The 21484-nt window shown below is 38.4% G+C and overlaps 1 protein-coding gene across 4 annotated transcripts in view; it reads left to right on the forward strand.

Moving 5' to 3' along the window:
• Positions 1-14441, forward strand: part of cyth1a (cytohesin 1a) — a 92856-nt gene extending 78415 nt beyond the window's left edge. For 3 of the 4 annotated variants that reach the window (XM_089128906.1, XM_089128908.1, XM_089128907.1), the window contains exons 10-13: positions 5980-6058; positions 9185-9253; positions 10711-10865; positions 13270-14441. In XM_089128906.1, coding sequence (XP_088985032.1) covers positions 5980-6058; positions 9185-9253; positions 10711-10865; positions 13270-13348 — 382 coding nt within the window. In that variant the 3' untranslated portion in view covers positions 13349-14441. The remainder of the gene's footprint in view (positions 1-5979; positions 6059-9184; positions 9254-10710; positions 10866-13269) is intronic. The other variant, XM_089128905.1, reaches the window with a different exon arrangement.
• The last annotated feature ends 7043 nt before the right edge of the window (positions 14442-21484 follow it).

Here is a 21484-nt window from a genome sequence, read left to right on the forward strand (position 1 = left end):
CCCCATGTCATCCAAGATGTCCGTGTCTTTCTTTTCTTCAGTCGAAAAGAAATTAAGGTTTTTGATGAAAACATTCCAGGATTTTTCTCCATATAATGGATTTCAATGGGAACCAAACGGTTCAAGGTCTAAAAGACAGTTTCAGTGTAAACTACAAACTGTTCAAAGGGCTTTAAACGATTCCAGACGATGAATAAGGGTCTTATCAAGCGAAACGATCGCTCAAGTTTTATAAGCTCAAATGCTCGCCTTGCTCTGTTCTGTGATGCGTGTTCGTGACTGTCCTGTTCGAACTCGTTTATCAAAATGAACAAATCTTTTTCCGAGTCAGTTTGTTCGTTTTGTTCGTTGAATGAACCAAATGACTCGGGAAAAGATTCGTTCATTTTGATGAACGAGTTCGAACAGGAGAGTCACACAGAACAGAGCAAGACGAGCATTTGAGCTTATAAAACTTAAATTTTGTTGTTTATTTATTAAATGAGCGATCGTTTCGCTTTATTAATCTTTTGGACCTTGAACCGTTTGGTTCCCATTAAAGTCCATTATATGGAGAAAATCCTGGAATGTTTTCATCAAAAACCTTAATTTCTTTTCGACTGAAGAAAGAAAGACATGGACATCTTGGATGACATGGGGGTGAGTAAATTATCAGCAAAAGTTTTTTCTAAAAGTGAACTACCCCTTTAATGTTTATGGTTACGCTGCTAACGAGTATATATTTTAACGTCTTGAATTATGATGCTCATAAAATGCCACAATCTTTCTATGTTCATGTGCCAAGTTGGTGCGTTGCTTAGCAACCGTACACATACTACACTCTAAAACATGCTGGGCTGTTTTAACCCATCTTTGGGTCAAATATGGACAAACCCAGCCATTGGGTTAAATGTTTAAATTACATTTTTAACCCAACATCTGGGTTTGTCCATATTCACCCAGATTTGGGTTAAAACAACCCAGCATGTTTTAGTGTAGTTATTTATAGGGCTGTGAAACGATTAATCACGATTAATCGCATCCAAAATAAATGTTTGTGTTTACATAATATGTGTGTGTGTAGTGTGTATAATTATTTTGTATATAAATACACACACATGCATGTATATATTTAAGAAATATTTGCATGTATACTTTATATATATATATATATATATATATATATATATATATATATATACAAAATTAAAATTATACATAAATATAAATATTTGATATATTAACACATTTTTCTTAAATATATACATGCATATGTGTGTATTTATATATACAAAATAATTATACACACTACTATTTGAATGATTCTGATTCGTTCGTGTAACCAATATTTATTTTGGATGCGATTAATCGCGATTAATCGTTTCACAGCCATAGTTATTTGAATGATTCTGATTCGTTCGTGTAACAAATATTTATTTTGGATGCGATTCATCGCGATTAATCGTTTCACAGCCATAGTTATTTGAATGATTTTGATTCGTTCGTGTAATAATCGGTTGAAGATTAGCATCTGCTACACTGATTGTTATCACGAGGAAAGCCTTATCGCTGGAATAACCTTTATTGAGATTGTTCAAGTAGTCTTATGAACGCGATATAGAGCAGCAGTTCTCAGGATTTACTGAATAAGGATCATAACTGAGTAGATTATTTATTGATGTACTACATGCTTATTATTATTATTATAGCTTCTTCACCTCCGCAGAAACGGACAGGGAAAGTGTAATTGTGAATTGAATGTCTGCTGATTCCACTTGTACTTTGATTCCCTGTTTTATTTTTGGGAACGGCGTTCCTCTGTGATCCACAGTACTTTTCTTTTGATCAGAGAGGCAAGCGCGTGTGTGGGGGAGGATGATTTCCGATTTAATTTAATTATTTTTGTTTCCTTTTCTTCCTCATTTGTTTGTTTGTTCCCATGATTTTGGCTGTTGTCTTTCCCTCAGGAGGTATGTACACCTGTTCTTCCCAAACAATCGCTCATCTCTCCGCTCTCAGGTGCTTTTGGTGATCAAGCCTTGCTTCCTGTCCCCTGTTTCTGTTGTCAGCCACTGTAGGGTCATCATTTCCATGAGTTTACTCTAGTTTTTACATGTTCCTTCATTTGTTTGTCTGACGGCTCGTTTTATCCATCGAATCAGCGACTCGTCCACGTGCCGCCCTGTCTCTGTATGGTGGCGGGTGCTTGGGGTTTGATTTTTGTGGCCAGTGTATTGAACAGCACCTCTCTCTGTTTGCTGTGGTGTTCGAAATGCTCTCTCTCTCTCTCTCTCTCTCTCTCTCTCTCTCTCTCTCTCTCTCTCTCTCTCTCTCTCTCTCTCTGTCTCTCTCTGTCTCTCTCTCTCTATGTCATTTCCACTTTGGGAGCTGCAGTGTTTTCTGCTTCCTCTCAGTCTGAACGGAGCCCTACAAACACCAATGAAAACAGCAACTGGAGAAATTTAAACGCATAAGATTGAAGGATAGTTCACCTAAAAACGAAAAACCTGTCATTGTTTCCTCAGCATACTCATACGACTTTCTCCCGATGAACAGCGTCTGGCCTTATTCAGATTAATGTGCCGTCCTGAAGGTTTTAAGTCTCGCCGGTTTAAATATTCAAGCGATTTTAAACCATCAGCCTTGACAGAGAGCTCAGTTTGGCACTTGTCAGCTCGTGTGCGTCTTATCGTTCTTGAACGGCCAGATACACACACACACACACAAAATGCCCATCTTGGCGAGTGTCCTTGTAAACACAGTCAGTTATTTCTTGAATAAACATAAACATATATACTGTGTCAATTCATTAGATCTGTGCATTCGGTCTTAAAGTGACAGCCGCCTAATAAACCTCATGCCTGTCTATGTTAATTAAACACAAAATAATAATACAAAGAGAAAATCACCCACTGTTCTTGACTGAATGATTTTTAGCTTTAATTCATACAGAAAATACTTTTTCTTTTTTTTTACATTTGATTTGTAGACCTGAAAAACTTCAAACACTATTTATTTAACTCTATCTTTTTTTCTTTTTTCGTAATTATACAGCAAAAACTCCAGTGTTAAATGAACTCTCCTGGGAGTTTATATGACTCCACACTCAAGAGCGTTAAATTAACACTGAAGCAGTGTTAAAGTTAATGAGATAATTAAGTGAATAATTGAGTGATGATTGACCAACATTGAAGACTCCTGATGTCAACAAGTAGAATCACTGAAGGTGGAAAATCACAATTTAAAGTCACCATTATGGAGATCAGTGTTTGCTTCGGTTGGGCAGTTAACCCTTACATTTTATACTTTAGATTTTGTCTGGCTGTTGTAACAGTGTTATAACTGCCAGATGAATAAAGAAAAACGATGATCTGATGGTGTTGGTTATGTTTTAACAAAATCATCAGTTGACCTGAATCACTGAACTAATTTAGAGTTTAATATCTGACTTAAATGTATATTGTTGATTACAGCCTCACAGTGATTCTACAATGTAAGAACCATAATTTTTGATACAATTCAAATTCTTTCTTTGTTCTGATAAAAAAATCTTTCTTTTAGACACTCACAGACATCAAGAATCAGTGTATGAATCTCAACAATGGTGACAAACAGAATATTCAATTTGGAAAAGAAAATTACTAAGACAATTCAGATCATAATTTATTCATACTGCAATGCATGATGGGAGCTATGAATGAGTTTTGATTGGTGGAGCCCATAATGCACATCAACATGCTTTATTATTGTCACCATTGTTGAGATTCACAGGCTGATTATTGATGTCAGTGAGTCTAAATAAAATAATTTTCAAACTCTTTTGATCAGAACTAATTTTACATAATATTTTTGATTATATTGAAAGTGCTGAAAAATGTTTGCTATAGAATTATAGTGTTGCTGTAATCAACAAGGTAAACTTAATGCTCTAAATGAGTTTTGTGATTCTGGTCAAACGATGATTAAGTCAAACCATAACCAACACCACTTAATCACCTTTTCTCTTAGTTCATCTGGCAGTTACTACTCAATTACAACATCCAAACTAAATCTAACGTTAATAGTTTAACACTTTAACACTCCTGAGTCTGGAGCCAAATAAACTCCCAGGAGAGTTAATTAACAGTGGAGTTTTTGCTGTGTAGCTGCTCTGTTAATATTTTCTTACTGACCATTGTTTACTTGTGTTCACTCACATTAGACTAGTTTTAGTATTAATTGTCGATAATTATGCTATTTCAATTGTGTCTAAAGTTTTGATGACACAAGCTTATTTCAGGCACAATAACTGTATCTTTATTTATTTTATTGTTATAGTGAAATAAAATAATATCGTTACACAGGTTTGTGCTCATATCGCCCACCGCAACTTATATGGAAACGAGCAGCTCGGACTTTCTTCAAAACTTCTTCTTTTGAGTTTACTCGTACTCGGGGAAAAATGATGACAGGGTTTTCATTTCTCTGTGAACTCTCGCTTTGAAGATGGCGTTCAGTCGTTACACTGCTATTGGTTGAATGGCTGGACGAGTGAACATTTCGAGATGTGTTTGATCCGTTTAGACTGAGTCAGAAAACTGCACCTGGACCAAAGACCGCTACTCGTCATGCTCTACGTAAAGTGTGTGTGTGATGCTGGACTGCAGCGCTAAGGAAAGTGTGTGTGTGTTGTCAGATCGGACTCACCACTATGATGCTGGGTGAGGGTGGGTTTCAAATGATGGATCAGACTGACATCACAAAGGCTGAAACCAAATCTAAAGTGTTTAATTTACGTCAGCAATCATGTAATAAATCCAGTCACACTTTAGTTTAGGGTCCAATTCTCCCTATTAACTAGTTGCATATTTACTAGGATATTGGCTGTGTATTAGTACTTATAAAGCACTTATCCTGCATGATCATATTCTACATCCCTCAATCACCCAAAACCTGAACTTAACTACATTACTAACTATTAATAAGCAGTAATTGGGAGTTATTGAGGCAAAAGTTGTGATTAATAGTTAGAATTGCACCCTAATGTAAAGTGTGATTATAATATAAACACAGTTAAAATCCAAACATGTGTGATTTTCTGTTGTGCGGTGAGAGATGTGACTGAAGGCCCTGTATCCGTGACAGTCCTCGCTCCCTCCTCCACAGTCTCAGCCAATCAGCTTGCTCAGAGACTCAGATGCGTGTCCGTGTGTCCGGACTCGAATACAGTGCAGGAGGATCGGGATCAGGAAAGATTTAGGGGGGTGGACAATGCCTTTAATCACTTTAATAACATTAGGCCTGTCCCGGTCATCAGTTTTGAGCTCAAATATCTTACTTGGAAACACATCATTAAATAGGCACAGATCATTTTCTTTACTGCTGATTTCTCAAAATATAATATAACTTCTATAAATATAAACTTTTAAAATAATCAACTTTTTATGTTTTTGAAAGAAGGCTGTATTTATTTAATCAAAATAATAAAATGTTATTATAATTTAAAATGGTGTATTTTCTATTTTAATATCTTTTAAAATGTAGTTAATTCCTGTAATGCCAACGCTGAATTTTCAGCAGCCGGTCACATGATCCTTCAGAATAATATTTTGAATATTTTTTGCTGAAATTTAAATGTGCAAAATGTGACTGAAGTTTCATATTAAATATTAAACAAATGCCTATGGGCATGTTATGCCTCAACTGCCCTGACACACACTTAGATAAGTGTATTTGGTTGCACTATAGTGTCCAATAGTTGTACACTTGTGCCACTGCGACCTCAGGTTTCCCAGCAGAGGTCAGGTGTGTGTGATCGTTGTGGAGGGTCACTGCTGGACTGGTGTGAGCATGGTGTGCTGCTGGTAAGGAATGCTCACCGACGTGGAGTGGCTGTAGAAGAGCTCATGTCTGTTCATCCGTCTGTCTGTCCGTCTGTCTGTCTGCTCCTCTGCCGCTCAACTCTTCAGCTGCTCGTCTGACGCTCGTGTGCGGGAGACTAACGCTCCTCTGTTGCTCCTCAGGAGGACGTGTCAAAACCTGGAAGAGGCGGTGGTTCATCCTCACTGATAACTGCCTTTACTACTTTGAGTACACTACTGTAAGTACTGACAACACATGGCATGCTGCTGTACGGGATTTATATATATATATACATTATATATATATATTAGGGCTGTCAATCTTCCTCTATAATACTATTCGAATTCCATTCCTTATTTATTCGAATATTAAATGCTCAAATTGATCCTATTATTAATATTTACGACATTTACACATTCCTATGGATCGTCAATGCCACTATAGCCTGTGGTTGTTGTTACACTTTCGGCCCACTAGAGGGACATCTAACATTACTACAATAAACATTTTGGCCACTTCATGCGTTTTCTCAGATCGGATAGCTCTGATTTATCAAAACGATTCCATTTACACCTGGTCACATAAATGTGTTTTTGCAAAACGGATATAAATCCGATCTTCAATTCCCGCACTATAAACAGATTTAATGAAGTGCACGTCACCGAAAGCAACAGATTTGAGCTGCATTTTGTTGATCATCGGCTAATTTCAAAATCAGAAAAGACAGCAATAAGGGAGAACGGCAACAGCCCTGGTAAGATCATTTCATTCCTTTACTTTAATGAAGATGGTAGTGTTAAGCGTCTGCGACTTACTTTTACTTTGATTTGCGATAGATTGCGGCGCGTTGGCTTGATGAATAGGGGCTCAGATCTGAGGTGATGTGATCGTCATATCGCGTCGGAAGTTCTGGGAGTCGCAAATTAGTTAAAATCTCCCGGAATCCGTGCATAACATACATAGCACGCGGCGCGTGTATGGCAGAGAGGGAGTGAACGAGACCTTGCGAATGTGCCACGCGAAAGCTAGTCCCGCGCTCTCCTCTTGTTAATAAGAAAGCGATCTAAGGGGCCGTTTACACCTGGTCACTTCGGAAGTATATATTTATTTTTAAATATATATAAAAGCAACATTCGAATAGTAACTTAAGCATTCGAATAGTATTGATTTTTTTTAATATTCGAATTATATTCGAATTTCGGAATTCGTTCCAACAGCCCTAATATATATTAGTGCTGTCAAACGATTCAAATATTTAATCGCGATTAATCGCATTGATGACATAGTTAACTCGCGATTAATCGCAATTAAATGCACATTTTTATCTATTCTAAATGTCTCTTGATTTCTTTTTGTCCCGTTATTTTTTTCTAATTATAATGCTCTTATCAACATGAAAAAGTGGATCGGCTTGCTTTGTGCAAATGTTTTTTTTTTTTATTGAAAACAACATTGACAACTTCGCGTCAGCTTTGTGTGTGCTTGGCCATCAATGATAGCTCAGTTCACAATGACAAAGAAAAAAATAATTTGGCAACTTTTTAAAAAGATTAACTTTAAATTCAGAATCTTATTGACATCCATTTCGGCGTCTCGCGCTCGCCATCCACTCAAAATGTAACGTTAATCTACTATTTGGCCGGCTCACAAAAAGTGTGTTTGCGGTTTAGCTAGTTTCGGTGCTTTCAGACAGGACGCGGAATGCGCGGCGCTACGCCAGTTTTCGGATGCCAAAAAGTTTCTATAGGCCACGCTGGTAATCGTCACAGCGGCAAAATTTGAACTATTTCGAATTTAGACCGCGGTGTACGGTTTAGCTATTGAAATTAATGGGTTTCATAACGCAACGCCGCGCCCGCATCCTGTTGCAAAAGTGGAAAAAAACGACCAATCACAAAAAAACGACAAAGTTTGCTAGGCCAAAAAGACCCTTAATCTCGCAATAAAAAAATTAATCACGTTAAAATGGGTTTTGCGTTAACGCCGGTAATAACACGCTTAACTGACAGCCCAAATATATATATATATATATATATATATATATATAAATATAAATATAAATATATATATATATATATATAAAGAAGATTTTGTGCGTGTGTGTGTGTGTGTATATATATATATATGAATGTATATATATATATATATGTGTGTGTGTGTGTGTGTATATATATATATATATATATATAGTCTTCAGAAAAAAAAAAATTATTATATATATATATATATATATATATATAATGATTTTTTTATAATAATAATATTATTATATATTTGTATATATAAATTATATTTATTTAGTCTCTTCTGCTGACCAAGGCTGTATTTATTTGATTAAAAATACAGTAAAAACAGTAATATTGTTAAATATTATTACAATTTAAAACAGCGGTTTTCTATGTGAATATATAGTGAAGTGTAATTTCCTGTAATCAAAGCTGAATTTTCAGCATTATTATTATTATTATTATTTATTTATTTATTTTTTATCAAATAAATGTAGCCTTGGATGGCAGAAGAGATTTTTTTTTTAAAAACATTAACAATTGTAATGATCCCAAAACTTTTCAATGGCAGTGCGTGTACATTAGTATATATATATATATAAATATATATATATAAATATATATATATATATATATATATATATATATATATAAATATAAATATATATATATTTATATATATACATACACATATATATTAGACATATTAGAGCTGCATGATTAATTGTTAAAAGATCACGATCTCGATTCAAATTCTAACACCCACGTGATCTTAGTCCTAAATGACAGTGATGCTCCTGTCTAACCTGTATAGATATGACACCGCTTCATAAACACTCTTTAATAACACATAGTATCAGTATTTCTGTTCTACAAATATTAATATTATCACAGTAGTACTGGGGTAAAAGTTATAGTTCGGTTATAAACGCTGATGTCTACAGTAGTGATCAAAATAGATCAAATCGCCTTTTGAAAGTAACATAACGCATTAAAATAAGATTATATCGATTATAATTTTACACAAGTTGGTGGCGACGAGTGATCGTTGAAACAATGTGTTCACCATTGAATCATTCATTCAAAAGATTTGTTTTAAAACTACAGTTCATCCAGTCACGTTTTTATAAGACATTGAATAATCTTTTAATCAAACCAATTAATCGTTTTGAAATTGATTGCAGCGATTAACATTTTATCAGAACCTCTAGAAAATGACGTGTTATTTTGTTCAGTTGTCTATTCAGAATTGTGATCTGTGTTTGAAACAAAAATGATCATACTTCTTAATGTATCCAGAAACATGCTGGTCTAATATATTATGCTAAACATAAACTAGAGTGTCTCTCTTCATGTAGGATAAGGAACCAAGAGGCATCATCCCTCTGGAAAACCTCAGCATCCGTGAAGTGGAGGACAAGAAACCGGTAAACTCCGACTCTTTTCCTGATTATCTGGAGACAGTTCATGTTTCCTCTGATCCGGTGTGTGGAGGAAACATGCAGAAGCGCTCCCTATGTTTACATTATGATCCGTTACCTTGAGAGAATTCAGCACTTTGGCTGCATCCCAATACTATAGTGCGTCCCAAATCATATAATATTGGGAATAGGGTCACAAAGGTGTCCAGACATTGTAAAAAGTAATGGATTTTGCTGGATTCTAACACAGGTGGTTGGTTTTGACATTGTCAAAACCAACCACATGACAGTTTAATGTAATGTTAACCAATAAAGGTGGTTTCTTAAGTTTGATAATTAGTCTGCTATGTCATGTTTATGACAGGTTGTGTTGTCAAGTTATCATGACAAAGACACTGACAGGTTATGATGTATTGGTTTGTCAAGGTGTCATAACAAACACATCTATTCATATCTACATATCTATATTTGCATTAAAAATGTCACAACTGAGTGAATGACACTTAAAGGAGTAGTTCACTTTTAAAAAAAACTTGAGCTGATAATTTACTCACCCCCATGTCAGCCAAGATCTCCATGTCTTTCTTTCTTCAGTCGAAAAGAAATTAAGGTTTTTGATGAAAACATTCCATATAATGGACTTCATTGGGAACCAAACGGTTCAAGGTCCAAAAGACAGTTTCAGTGCAAACTGCAAAGTGTTAAAAGGGCTTTAAACGATTCCAGATGATGAATAAGGGTCTTATCAAGCGAAACGATCGCTCATTTCAAAAATAAAAAGTTTTATAAGCTCAAATGCTCGTCTTGCTCTGTTCTGTGATGCGCGTTTGTGACTCTCCTGTTCGAACTCGTTTATCAAAATGAACGAATCTTTTTCCGAGTCGTTTGGTTCATTCAACAAACAAAATGAACGAATTGACTCAGAAAAAGATTTGTTCATTTTGATGAACGAGTTCGAACAGGAGAGTCACGAACGCGCATCACAGAACAGAGCAAGGCGAGCATTTGAGCTTATAAAACTTAAACTTTGTAATTTATTTATTAAATGAGCGATCGTTTCACTTGATAAGACCCTTTTTCATCGTCTGGAATCGTTTAAAGCCCTTTGAACAGTTTGTAGTTTGCACTGAAACTGTCTTTTGGACCTTGAACCGTTTGGTTCCCAATGAAGTCCATTATATGGAGAAAAATCCTGGAATGTTTTCATCAGAAACCTTAATTTCTTTTAATGACATGGACATCTTGGATGACATGGGGGTGAGTAAATTCTAATCAAAAGTTTTTCTAAAAGTGAACTACTCCTTAAATGACAGTTCTCATAAACATTTATAACCCCTCATGAAAAATGTGTCCTGTCTTATGCACACCCCTTCAAGTAAAGTGTTACTCACTCTTCTACACTTCAGCTAGTGTCTCCATCTTGTGGTCAGATATGTGACGGCCCGCTTGTGTTTGCTTCTCAGAACTGCTTTGAGCTCTTCATCCCGGATAATAAGGACCAGGTGATCAAGGCGTGCAAGACGGAGGCGGACGGACGCGTGGTGGAGGGCAATCACACGTTCTACCGCATCTCTGCTCCCACCACCGAGGAGAAGGACGAGTGGATGAACAGCATCAAGTGAGTGTCGCTCGTCTGAACAGTGATAGTGAGCTCTACATGCAGACAGTTATTTTGGGTCGGGTCCGTATAATGGTTAAATATCCCTGTTTCCACTGGAGTCTCTCTCTTGTTTCTGATTGGTCAGTTGCAACATTGTGGAGGCACATATTGACACAGAACTGTATAATTTGAGCAGCGTACCATTCAAGTGATTTCCTACATGGCTGTGCTAGTACGTTTATTTTGTAACTATGACCATCTGACGGTACGTTATTCCTGAGTTGAACTGTACATTATGCCTTATTTCAAGACATATTTATTTCTATAGCGCTTCATACAATACAGAGCAGTTTAGTTTGAATCTGTTAGTGAAGTTAAATCAATAACAATATTGGATTTTACAGTAAGTGTCTTTTAAACTCCAACCTTTTATTATGTATTTTCAAGGTTCCTAATTTTGTTTTGGAGGTCTCCTACAAGAGGTTTACTTGTAATGATTGATAGTACTCTCCTCTGATTGGTCAGATGCCCAGTCTGTTGTGATTGGTCCACTCTGCTCTGATTGGTCAAATGACCCAGTCTGTTGTGATTGGTCTACTCTGCTCTGATTGGTCAGATGACCCAGTCTGTTGTGATTGGTCTACTCTGCTCTGATTGGTCAGATGACCCAGTCTGTTGTGATTGGTCTACTCTGATTGGTCAGATGGCCCAGTCTGTTGGGATTGGTCTACTCTGCTCTGCTCTGATTGGTCAGATGACCCAGTCTGTTGGGATTGGTCTACTCTGCTCTGATTGGTCAGATGACCCAGTCTGTTGGGATTGGTCTGCTCTGCTCTGATTTGTCAGATGACCCAGTCTGTTGTGATTGGTCTACTCTGCTCTGATTGGTCAAATGGCCCAGTCTGTTGGGATTGGTCTGTTGTGATTGGTCAAATGACCCAGTCTGTTGTGATTGGTCTACTCTGCTCTGATTGGTCAGATGACCCAGTCTGTTGGGATTGGTCTACTCTGCTCTGATTGGTCAAATGACCCAGTCTGTTGTGATTGGTCTACTCTGCTCTGATTGGTCAGATGACCCAGTCTGTTGTGATTGGTCTACTCTGATTGGTCAGATGGCCCAGTCTGTTGGGATTGGTCTACTCTGCTCTGCTCTGATTGGTCAGATGACCCAGTCTGTTGGGATTGGTCTACTCTGCTCTGATTGGTCAGATGACCCAGTCTGTTGGGATTGGTCTGCTCTGCTCTGATTTGTCAGATGACCCAGTCTGTTGTGATTGGTCTACTCTGCTCTGATTGGTCAAATGGCCCAGTCTGTTGGGATTGGTCTGCTGTGATTGGTCAAATGACCCAGTCTGTTGTGATTGGTCTACTCTGCTCTGATTGGTCAGATGACCCAGTCTGTTGTGATTGGTCTACTCTGATTGGTCAGATGCCCAGTCTGTTGGGATTGGTCTACTCTGCTCTGATTGGTCAAATGACCCAGTCTGTTGTGATTGGTCTACTCTGCTCCGATTGGTCAGATGACCCAGTCTGTTGTGATTGGTCTACTCTGATTGGTCAGATGGCCCAGTCTGTTGGGATTGGTCTACTCTGCTCTGCTCTGATTGGTCAGATGACCCAGTCTGTTGGGATTGGTCTACTCTGCTCTGATTGGTCAGATGACCCAGTCTGTTGGGATTGGTCTGCTCTGCTCTGATTTGTCAGATGACCCAGTCTGTTGTGATTGGTCTACTCTGCTCTGATTGGTCAAATGGCCCAGTCTGTTGGGATTGGTCTGCTGTGATTGGTCAAATGACCCAGTCTGTTGTGATTGGTCTACTCTGCTCTGATTGGTCAGATGACCCAGTCTGTTGTGATTGGTCTACTCTGATTGGTCAGATGGCCCAGTCTGTTGGGATTGGTCTACTCTGCTCTGCTCTGATTGGTCAGATGACCCAGTCTGTTGGGATTGGTCTACTCTGCTCTGATTTGTCAGATGACCCAGTCTGTTGTGATTGGTCTACTCTGATTGGTCAGATGGCCCAGTCTGTTGGGATTGGTCTACTCTGCTCTGCTCTGATTGGTCAGATGGATCAGTCTGTTGTGATTGGCCTGGTGTGAACCAAAGTCATTCAGGCCTCAGCTACAAATGCAGTCTTTGACAATTAAAGCAGATGTTGTTCACCAGCATCCAACGAAGAACGTAGACTGTCTTTATGCTAATTTCTCATAAGCCAATGCAGTAAGTAAGACTGGAGTTACTGATGACTCTTTTCAGCAGTTCAGAATAGATTCTTTCTTTTAGGACGCTATTTTTATTTGCCGTACAATTTGAACTTTAAAACCTTGCACAAACAGCTGTATTACACACTGCATGAAAGAGAACATGTGGAAAAAGCATAATTGAGCAGTTTTTCATAATAATCGTCCTCTTCCTCTCCAGAGCGGCCATCAGCAGAGACCCTTTCTACGAGATGCTGGCAGCGAGGAAGAAGAAGGTGTCCTCTGTGAAGAGACACTAGAGACGCTCAGGTGTTACACATTCAGGACTACTGGAGACAGTTGAGCTGTGAAGAGTCGAACACAACCCCAACTTCACCAAGACCTGCGCCACTCTTTTTAAACGTCTTCTTGCTCAGTTCAAGCGTGTGTGTGTGTGTGTGCGGGTGTGTGCATGTGTGTTAGAAGGAAGTCAATGGGATTTTTAACTCTAATGCTTCCTTGAAACCCCCAAAGAGAACATTTTTCCTCATGCTTAACCAAAATACGCTCTTTCTGTTTCTCTCTCTCTCTCTCTCTCTATCCCTCTCGTCTCTTTGCACAGGCGCGCACTTGCATTATCTGAAATCAGCAGGTCTGACAGAATGTGGAAAACCAAACGAAAGTTGCTTCGTGCGCCAGAAAAAGGAAGATTTCCTTTGTGCTATGAAATGTACAGGAAATAAGTGTATTTTTACATTTTGTATCGTGCACAAAAGCGGCTTAGTCCTCAGAGGTTTATTTGTGTATTTAATTGTACAAAAAAAGACACGTCTATTATTTGCAACAGAAAACGGCTCCACGGGCGTTTGCTCGGTTTTTTTTGGCAGACGCCAGCGTATAGCGTGTGTGTTGTGTGAAGCTGACTTGTATATTGGCAGCGTTCACAGACATAAGCAGAACGGATGAATGGTGGCCAGCTAAGGATTCTGGGATATCGTCATTACAAGGATGTCACGCAATGGTACTACCTCTCAGACAGACGGGACGGTAATCAACAGATGGGAATGTTTGTATTTTCCATGAGGTCTCCAATAAAACGCTTCTGTGCCTAACAACAGCTGAAAGTCCTCGGGATGCTCCAGTGCCTGCTCGCGTTTCTCCAGTCACCCCTTCTTTATCAGTCTAGCAATTATTCTACACGCTAAATATTCAATCTAAGCAGTATTGGTTTAATTTATCAAAGATGTACATACTTTAGTGTATAGAGAATATTGGTTTCCATTTTATAAATGTGTACTGTGTGTAGCAGTATTGTACTAGTCGAGTGCCATTTTCTTTCTTTTTTGATTTTCTGGAGGTCGATACCATTGTAGTGGTAGCCAGATCATGCTGAAATAAAGATATTATAGCAGATGTGGTTGTGTTTTCCTTTTTTGTCTTCATCTGATTCAGTCACACACGCTGGTGCTCAATGAAAACATGAACGCAATTCATACGCAGTGGATGATGAATACCAGCAGGGGGCGGCATTATGACACATCTGTGCTACTGTTCCGTCTCAGAAGGAGAGATTAGGGCAGGGGTTCTCAAACATTTTGGTGCCAGGGACCCCTTTCAGGGGAAAAAAAATTCCAAGGACCCCCCTCATATTTATAACAGTTATTGAGCACAAAGTTAATGTGTGAGCGGCAAATGAAATATTTTTGCACAAAATGAATGGTCTCCACCCAGGGTACTATGCAGGAATTTCTAAATAGCCTACTGAGGTAACGAAAGTGATCTTGCTAGGAATCACTTAGTTAGGATCCCTCACTTAGGAATTTTTGATGTTCTTGATCTACACATGTGCATTTTAAGGTGTTTTAAGGCCCCACAATTGGATAACTATAGATTTAGTAGAAGCATGTCAGTCAGTGGCATACATTTTTTTTTTTTTGTCAAGATGTCACGAAACACAATCACATATTCCAATCAGGAATGGCCTTAAAAGAGAAATGTTTCAATAATTAGGCCTATTCTGCACACAAATAAAGCCCATAAGCCTATAAATACAATGATAATGGCATTATGTTTAATAGGTGCGTGCGTTGTTAATTTGAGCTACTGTAATTAGCTAAAAAAAACATACAGTATATGTTAAATATATGAATCCATAATGTTAATCTCATGGGCACAGTATGTTTCTATTGACCTGCTTTTTCCTTTTTTAAAGTTGAGCTTGATTAATACTTTTGCAAACTGATTGTTTCAGTCGTTTTTTAAAACTTTTATCTAAAACAGCTGTTTAGTTTATGTTAATTAAGGCCTACATCTTATCTCGCACTTTATGACCGTTGACTGAAACGTCGTGCGGGGAACTTTGAGTTCACTCCGACTCAAACATTTTGACATTGACGAGCTATCGTTGTTAGTCTGCTGAAGCACCTCAGACGAGAAGGTCAGTATCATCGCGATGTGCATCCTTGCAACCTTAGTTGTGGGTACGGCCCTGTCACTATGCACTTTTATTTTGATAATGATCAGACTTCTAATGTCAAATCTACAGTAGCAGTGCTAGAACTGACTATTGTGCGCGCACGCGAGACGCCGGCGCGCAATTACATGGGAATTTTTCCTCAGCAGTGGAAACAGGAATACTCTTATTTATGGTCATAGATAAGACAAGAGTGCATCATCCGAAACGGTAAAGTGTCCATTTTTTATTTGTGTATAGGCTACATTATAAATGACTACAAAATGTCATGCCTTTTAAAAATACAGAAAAGAACCGGATGCGGGTTCATGCCGTCTCTCTGTCTCCTTTCTGGCGCACGTCCCGCAAAATCAACAGCAGCGAATCTACTTGACGCAAAGACATAGATTATCTATCTATAGAAAACTTTAAGTGTCTACTTTGTATTGTTTTATGTTAAATGCTTTATATAAGTTACTTAGGAATAAACAGCATGTTTTCAGATGATAAAGAAAACATGACTCATAGCATGGAAAAAAACGTTAGGTTGTAAATTATTTCGCGGACCCCCTGGCTTTAGCTCGCGGACCCCCAGGGGTCCGCGGACCCCACTTTGAGAACCACTGGATTAGGGGATTCAGCGAGTTTTTGTTACACTTTATTTGGTAACAAAGTGTCCTTGTTACACATTGCATCAACGATGAAGGGTTAGACTATTTTAAGATTTAATTGTTACAGTGTTATTTTACATGTATTATTGAATCAACGTGGAAACGACGTCTCTCATGACATTGAAACAACGTTGATTTTGCTCATCGAATTAACGTTGAACCAACGTCAGACGCGGCATTCTTCAAAGCTAAATGAAAATCGAAAATTGGTTTGCTTTCATAACGTTGAAACAACGCGTTGATTTCAAGTTGATTTTCCGTTAGTTTTGAAAGAATGACGCGTCTGACGTTGGTTCAACGTTAATTCGATGAGCAAAACAATGGCAGATCAACGTTGTTTCGATGTCATATTTCCACGTTGATTCAATGTCAGTTTGCTATCTGGGTAAGTACTGAGTAATGTTGATTAACCATTAACCAAACCCTTTTCCTAACCTTATTGTTAGGACATGTTGTTAGTTGCATAACATTATGAAAGATTTACTGTTATGGGGGGAAATGTTGTTTGGGAAGAGCTATATATTTCCTTGTCTTCTCTTACTTCCTGGGCTCAAAGCAGTTGTGACTCAGTTTACAGAAAACTGTCATATATATTTAAAGACTTTTATGGACTTCTTCTTATCAATACTCTCAACGGTCAGTCAGCCAACTGAGATATTTCCTCATGACACACTTATTGTAAACACACACAGACACACTCTCTGTCAGCTTTCCTGATAACACACTCGAGGAACAGTGGGGTGTTTGATGTGCTTTGTTGAAATCTGACATTTTCCAGAAACGAGAGAAAGCACAACATGGCAATGCAATGAAACCAGAAGGAATGCTATTTGTTTTGGTAATTTTACGCCTAGTTTTGGGAAGCGTGAACACATGAGAACACTGTGTCTTCAGCCAAGGGCCTTTTATCAAACCGGACAAGTGAACAATAGCCTAGATGTGCTGGGACACTGGCTCGTTTTTCTGTTGTGAAACTGGATCATTGGACATCATCTCATATTATGTTAAGGCAAAAGTTCATTCTTAAAAAAAACACTAGTCGTATGAAAGGGGAGTTCTATTAATGTACACAATAATGACTTTTTTTAAGCTTCAAAGGAAGGCAGTTGCTGAATTCAGAAACTTACTATTCTTATGCCATATTTTCTATGGCAGAAATAGTTAACAGTAGGCTAATACTTTTCTTTTGCTTCCCATGAGATCATTTGCTGAATTTGAAACCACATACTACTAAACTCTGCGGGAAAACAAATCATGGAGTATGAGTAGTATGTGTTTCTTAATTCAGCTCTTGCTTCCCTTCAGAACATTGTGTTCTCACTGAGCTGAACCTGAGCCTCAGGTAAAGAGTCACATGATAGGTTACAGGGCCTTCACTGGGCTGTGATTGGATGATCACTCTGTCAGTGGTAGCTTACTATATGTAATCGCTGTCTATGATCAGGTTTGCAGCATCCTGACAGGTCAGACTAGCATAAAGAAACATCTGACCCTCTGACAATCACTTATGGTCACTTCCAAATAGAAATGACTTGAATTTCATGGATTAAAAGCTCAGGAAATAAATTCAAGCTGTCATCATCAGTGTTTACTGAGGATTTAATGACTAATCCCATTCAGAAACATATTCCATAGTGACTGCTGTATGTCTTACCTATTCTCTGGTAATATTATGAAGATTCACTCACCGGCCACTTTATTAGGTACACCTGTCCAACTGCTCGTTAACACTTAATTTCTAAGCAGCCAATCACATGGCGGCAACTCAGTGCATTTAGGCATGTAGACATGGTCAAGACAATCTCCTGCAGTTCAAACCGAGCATCAGTATGGGGAAGAAAGGTGATTTGAGTGACTTTGAACGTGGCATGATTGTTGGTGCCAGAAGGGCTGGTCTGAGTATTTCAGAAACTGCTAATCTACTGGGATTTTCACGCACAACCATCTCTAGGGTTTACAGAGAATGGTCCGAAAAAGAAAAAAACATCCAGTGAGCGGCAGTTCTGTGGGCGGAAATGCCTTGTTGATGCCAGAGGTCAGAGGAGAATGGCCAGACTGGTTCGAGCTGATAGAAGGGCAACAGTGACTCAAATAACCACCCGTTACAACCAAGGTGGGCAGAAGAGCATCTCTGAACGCACAGTACGTCGAACTTTGAGGCAGATGGGCTACAGCAGCAGAAGACCACACCGGGTGCCACTCCTTTCAGCTAAGAACAGGAAACTGAGGCTACAATTTGCACAAGCTCATCGAAATTGGACAATAGAAGATTGGAAAAACGTTGCCTGGTCTGATGAGTCTCGATTTCTGCTGCGACATTCGGATGGTAGGGTCAGAATTTGGCGTCTACAACATGAAAGCATGGATCCATCCTGCCTTGTATCAACGGTTCAGGCTGGTGGTGGTGGTGTCATGGTGTGGGGAATATTTTCTTGGCACTCTTTGGGCCCCTTGGTACCAATTGAGCATCGCTGCAACGCCACAGCCTACCTGAGTATTGTTGCTGACCATGTCCATCCCTTTATGACCACAATGTACCCAACTTCTGATGGCTACTTTCAGCAGGATAATGCGCCATGTCATAAAGCTGGAATCATCTCAGACTGGTTTCTTGAACATGACAATGAGTTCGCTGTACTCAAATGGCCTCCACAGTCACCAGATCTCAATCCAATAGAGCATCTTTGGGATGTGGTGGAACGGGAGATTCGCATCATGGATGTGCAGCCGACAAATCTGCGGCAACTGTGTGATGCCATCATGTCAATATGGACCAAACTCCCTGAGGAATGCTTCCAGCACCTTGTTGAATCTATGCCACGAAGAATTGAGGCAGTTCTGAAGGCAAAAGGGGGTCCAACCCGTTACTAGCATGGGGTACCTGATAAAGTGGCCGGTGAGTGTATATTCATATAACAATTAAAATGCACACGGGTTGCACTATATTTTACATTGTGCACTTACCTTAGAAAGTGCAGGGTAACATTTAAGGTAACTAAATGGGTAAATAGGTTCAGTAACTGGTTATTACCTTATTAGTGTAATTACTGTAAAGTACGAACCGTATCGGGAACAGGACTGTTCCCACAATGCATCCAGTGTATAATGATCTTGTGAGTTCATCGGTGAGTTCATTGTACCTGTTTCGGGAACAGAACTCAATATTTGTATACTAAACCAAGTTAATATGATTTTTTTTTTTAAATATATGTAGCCTACCGACCATGCATGTTTACGAAAACAACACAGAAAAAGAAAAAACTGTATGCATAATTATTGCATATCATTATTTTTAACATACGTGCAATTTTTATGTCTATAATATCAACAAAAAGTTTTACAATGGATAAATACACACACTACACACATTGTATAGGCTAATATTTATATAGCCTGCGTTAATTAATAAATGAGACTTTACAGTAAAGTTAGCATATTGAACAAGCAGCACTAATGGAGGGTGGTGTAAAACAAGTACATGCGGTATATCCAGCTCACTTAAATATGCATCATCAGTGCCCGAACTCAGTGTGAGGGTTTCCTTGTCCTGGATGGGAAACTGGGCTGCATCCAGCACACATTATTACACGTGTGCCAGCATACTGGAAACACCGGGCAGTCACTTAGCTACACTAGCGTGAGTTTAGAGTGAAGACAGATATCTGTGAGCTTGCGGGATTCCTCGTCCCCTCTCCTAAACAGATCCATGTGTAAACTCACAGACTGCCAGTTAAACAGCCCGTTTCCCAGAATAGAGAGCTCCTCCCTGCCTCGCGCTCTCACACACTCTCACACACACACTCCTGCCTGATTCAGGAACAGCCGATCATACCAGAGAGAGAGAGAGAGAGACTGTAGAGATAGTAGGCTGAACTCACAAGAAAGATCGTGTGTCATTATACACTGGATGCATTGTGTGAATAACAATAAAGATGCAGGCAGCCACAGCCAGAGTTTCTTGGAAACCCAGGACATAAAAGTTCGCTGTGAGGAGGTTTACGATACCTGGCGAGAGCGTTAGCCGTTAGCCGTTAGCATTAACATTCATCTCAATGCTGCTCATGCTAACTCACCACATGGCAGGAACTCACATAACTTGAAAAACATCTAATACAATGTAATAAAGTATTTGATATGTATATGTTATTTGTGTGTGCACTGCATATTTCTTTTTAATGGTATCAGCAAAAATACTTTTTGGAGTTAAATGTAAAAGTTGATATCTTTATTGCATCCTTAATGCACCTACTTCATGTTTATAATGAGAAATGACTTCATGGCAAGAATTATTGCTCTGTTTTGAGTAGGGCTGCAACTAACGATTATTTTGATAATCGATTAATCGGACGATTATTTTTTCGATTAATCGATTATTCGGATAAAAATTTTATTTCTTTTTTTTGTTTATTATAACTAAATAAAACCCTAAAACCCTAAAAACCACACTCTTTTGTGTGTTAAACAATCTTCTTAATACAGACAACTTCATTATATAGAAAAACAACAAATAAAAAAAATATATATGACCATAACCTATGACAAAAATGCTATTGTAAACTAGATTAGTGGATAACTCAGAAAAACTTAGCCTAGAAAAATCACAAGTGCACAATAATTTTATAAAATCTGAACATTCAGTGAAAAAAACATTCCTTAGTGGGGAAAAAATAAGAGACAATAAGTGTAGCACTAACTCTGGTAAAACGTTACACACTGCTCTTTGTATTGTTGTTATACATTCATGAAAAACATCGTAAAATTGACTGTGTATTATACAGTATCTTTGCAATAGTTTATTAAGCCTTTTCTTTTAGCAGTTTTAAATTTCAGTTAGGCTACTGTGCACGTGAAGAACAATTATAGTGCGCCGAGTCTACTCTAGTGTTCTCTAGACACTCAGTAGAAAGTGATTAAGTTACAGCAATAAAAGTCTAGCAAGATAGTCATTATATTACGAAACCATAGACCTTTATCTACGGCTCAATTATAATAATAACATTGAATCATCTTGGAAAGAGTTTCATCATGTTAACTGTTGTAACGCGACGAGCTGTTTGAACACCGAATAGAGAATGACTGACAGCCGCAGTGGAGGGAAAAGCTTACGTTAACTTGAATTTAATGACTTAAATATACATTTCTATCTCACATTATACTACAGTATGGCTTCATAAAGTATACACGATTAACGTAGGTCACCTATTTTGGTTTCAAAACGGCGAATTTGCCGAAAGGTGAATGATTTTCGTGTATGCTGCATATTGATAGCGGTTTCCTGATGCCCGCAAATTTGTTCAAACTCACGGAATCAAGAGTGCGCATGCGAGACAGAA

Source organism: Pimephales promelas, chromosome 3 (assembly GCF_988280905.1).
Source record: "Pimephales promelas chromosome 3, fPimPro1.hap1.1, whole genome shotgun sequence".
NCBI lineage: Eukaryota > Metazoa > Chordata > Actinopteri > Cypriniformes > Leuciscidae > Pimephales > Pimephales promelas.